General features: G+C 41.4%; 1 protein-coding gene across 1 annotated transcript; it reads left to right on the top strand.

The window, feature by feature from the left end:
- The first annotated feature begins 1364 nt into the window (after positions 1–1364).
- LOC131614143 (uncharacterized) lies at positions 1365–1985 on the top strand. Its single transcript, XM_058885769.1, has one exon. It carries the CDS (start codon positions 1365–1367, stop codon positions 1983–1985), a length of 621 nt encoding a protein of 206 aa, XP_058741752.1.
- The last annotated feature ends 1348 nt before the right edge of the window (positions 1986–3333 follow it).

Genomic DNA, 3333 nt, shown 5'->3' with positions numbered 1-3333 from the left:
GTTTTGTTTAGTTGGAATTCAGAATGTGAGAAGAGTTTTCAGAAACTCAAGGAGAAATTGACTACAGCTCCAGTGTTGGTGATCCCAGATCCAAACCGATCTTATGAAGTGTTATGTGATGCTTCTAAGAAAGGGTTAGGTGGAGTGTTGATGCAAGATGGACAGGTTGTAGCTTATGCATCAAGACAGTTGAGATCTCATGAAGAGAATTATCCTACTCATGACCTTGAACTCGCTGCAATTGTGTTCGCACTCAAGGTGTGGCGACATTATTTGTATGGAGTTCACTTTGAGATGTTTAGTGATCATAAGAGTTTGAAGTATCTCTTTGATCAGAAGGAACTTAACATGCGTTAGAGGAGATGGATGGAGTACTTGAAGGACTTTGACTTTGATTTGAAGTACCATCCCGGTAAAGCTAATAAGGTAGCCGATGCCTTGAGTAGAAAGGAGATTAAAGTTGCAGAGATGATGATGTTGGAATTTGGCCTTATGGAGAAGTTCAGAAATTTGGATTTTCAATTTGAGTGGGCACCAACGGGTGTGTTGTTAAGTAACTTGTGTATTGAGAATGAGTTGCGGGAAAGGATCCGTTAAGCACAGTGGAACGATGTAGCATTGCAGGCTAAAGCAAACCTTCCAGGTTTTGTTCGTACATCTGATGGACTCATTCTTTTTGGACGGAGGATGTGTGTACCAAATGACGTGGAGTTAAAGAGATTAATCCTGGACGAGGCTCACAAAAGAAAATTCACCATCCATCCCGGATCGACCAAGATGTATCAAGACTTGAAAGGAAACTTTTGGTGGCCTGGTATGAAGAGAGATGTGGCTGATTATGTAGAGCAGTGCTTGATTTGCCAACAAGTGAAGATAGAGCACCAAAGGCCCGATGGTATGCTACAACCATTGGATGTTCCTGTATGGAAGTGGGACAGTATATCAATGGACTTCATTGTGGGACTACCTCGAGCCTTAGGTGGCCATGACTCGATATGGATGATAGTGGACCGTTTGACTAAGTCCGCGCATTTCTTACCGGTTAAGACAACTCACAAGGTTTCTCACCTTGCGAGGCTTTTTGTAGTAGAGATTGTAAGATTGCATGGTGTACCTTCTAGCATTGTGTCGGATAGAGATCCGAAGTTCACTTCCCGATTTTGGAAAGCTTTTCATCAAGAGATGGGTACAAATCTGAATTTGAGCACTTCTAACCACCCTCAGACAGATGGACAAACAGAAAGGACCATTCAGACCATTGAGGATATGCTAAGGGCATGTATCTTGGGAATTGGTGGAAGTTGGAAGGTAACTTACCTTTGATAGAATTCGCGTATAACAACAGTTATCATGCGAGTATCGGTATGGCTCCATTCGAAGCCTTGTATGGGAGGAAGTGTCAATCACCATTGTGTTGGTCTGAAGTTGGTGAGAAGGGAATTCTTGGACCGAAGATAATTCAAGAAACCACGGAGAAGGTTAAGATAATCCGAGATAAGATGAAACAAGCTCAAGATCGACAAAAGAGTTATGCGGACAAACGAAGGAGACCCTTGGAATTTGATGTAGGAGATCATGTGTTCTTGAAGGTGACTCCGAGGTTGAGGTTGAAGGGACCATTTAAGACGCGTAAGCTTAGCCCGAGATACGTGGGACCTTATCAGATCATGAGATGGATAGGTGAAGTCGCATACCATCTAGCGTTGCTTCCTTCACTATCAGGGCTTCATGATGTTTTCCACGTCTCTCAGTTGCGGAAGTTTGTGCCAGATTCGTTTCATCCTGTATTACCAGATACGATTGAAGTAGAGCCAGACCTTTCATTCCAACCTCAACCTTGTCGTATCTTGGAGTATGCTAGCAAGTCGTTGAGAAGCAAAGAGATACCTCTTGTGAAGGTGTTGTGGGAAGAGTCGCGTCCTGAGGAAGCAACTTGGGAGCTCGAATCAGAGATGCGGGAGTTGTATCCTCACTTATTCTGGTAAGTTTTCGAATTCGAGGACGAATTCTTTTTAAGGGGGGAGAATGTAATATTCTAATTTTACATTAAGAGATTAAATGATAAGAATTTCATTTAGTTGAGATGTAACTAAGTGGCATCATGGTAAATAGAGTCTAGTTGGAGGGTGTTGGGGTCATTGCACCTAATACTAAAGACTTAAGGATATGTTTGGCTAGAGACTCATTCCATTCTTGGTGAACAAAACAGAATTTGGAGAAAGAAGAGGAAGGAAACGTGAAAAGCAAGAGGAAGGAGAAGGATGCCCATAACACAACTTCATCATCAACCTTGCATGCACCATTGATTCAACAATCTTCATCTTTTTCTTCTGATTTTCGTAGCTCCTACTGCTATTCTTCAAAGTGAGTCTCATAGATAGAGACCTTGGAGTATTCTATGGGGTTTATGCCATGTTTGGGGTTAAAGGGTTTTTGAGAGTAAATATTCAATGATCTTACGAATTGCATGTTTAACCCTCCATTATGGTAATAATGAGTATATGCATGTTTACTATAGCTTATTATTTGATCATCAATGGCTGCATGTAGAAATTTGGGGCTTGGGGACCCCAAATGCGTTTCTGCATTTTGCTGATTTTGCAGAGTTCGCTGCAGCGAACATTCATTCGCTGTAGCGAATGGTTCACTGTAGCGAACTGTGTAGCGAATAAACCTGGGAGCTGGATTGATTTTGTAATACCCCGTATTAAATTAAATGCTCTAATGTTATTAACTGACACTGAGGTTTCATTAATTGGTACATTTGAGATACTTTTGGACACTTAAGTTATAAGTACTAACTTAAGGTTATGTTGCTTATATTCTTTCCTTTCTATTTCTTTCTCACTTTGGCAAACAACACAAGATTCTAGAGAGAAGGAGTAGAGAGAAGGAAGAGCAAGAGGTGAAAAGAGGAAAAGCTTGGATCTTCATCATTTCTCCGCCGAATCGACTCGTCTTCGACATCAACGACTCTTAATCGAGGTGGGATCTAGTTAGAAACCCGTAGTTTTGATTTATGGATGAAAATCATAAGTTTTGCATTTGGGGTTTTTATAGAAAACCTAGGTTTTTGAATCAAATCTTGAATAATCATGGTTGAGTGTTATAAATCATAAGAATACTATAGATATGTTGTTTCTATACTTTAGTATGATCTGGAACAGGTTGGGATGTGGAAATGGTTGGATTGAACCATGGGAGAAGCAAGAAAACAGAACTGGAAATTCTGTTTTCGCGCGCTTCGCGGCGCGAACGAGGGGTGGCGGCGCGAACCTTGCAGATAAATTCTGGGGTTTTGGTTCTGCCATCAGTACGCGGCGCGTACGTGGG

Source organism: Vicia villosa, linkage group LG6, assembly GCF_029867415.1.
Source record: "Vicia villosa cultivar HV-30 ecotype Madison, WI linkage group LG6, Vvil1.0, whole genome shotgun sequence".
NCBI classification, from domain to species: Eukaryota; Viridiplantae; Streptophyta; class Magnoliopsida; order Fabales; family Fabaceae; genus Vicia; species Vicia villosa.
This window is presented reverse-complemented; position numbering and strand designations above follow the sequence as displayed.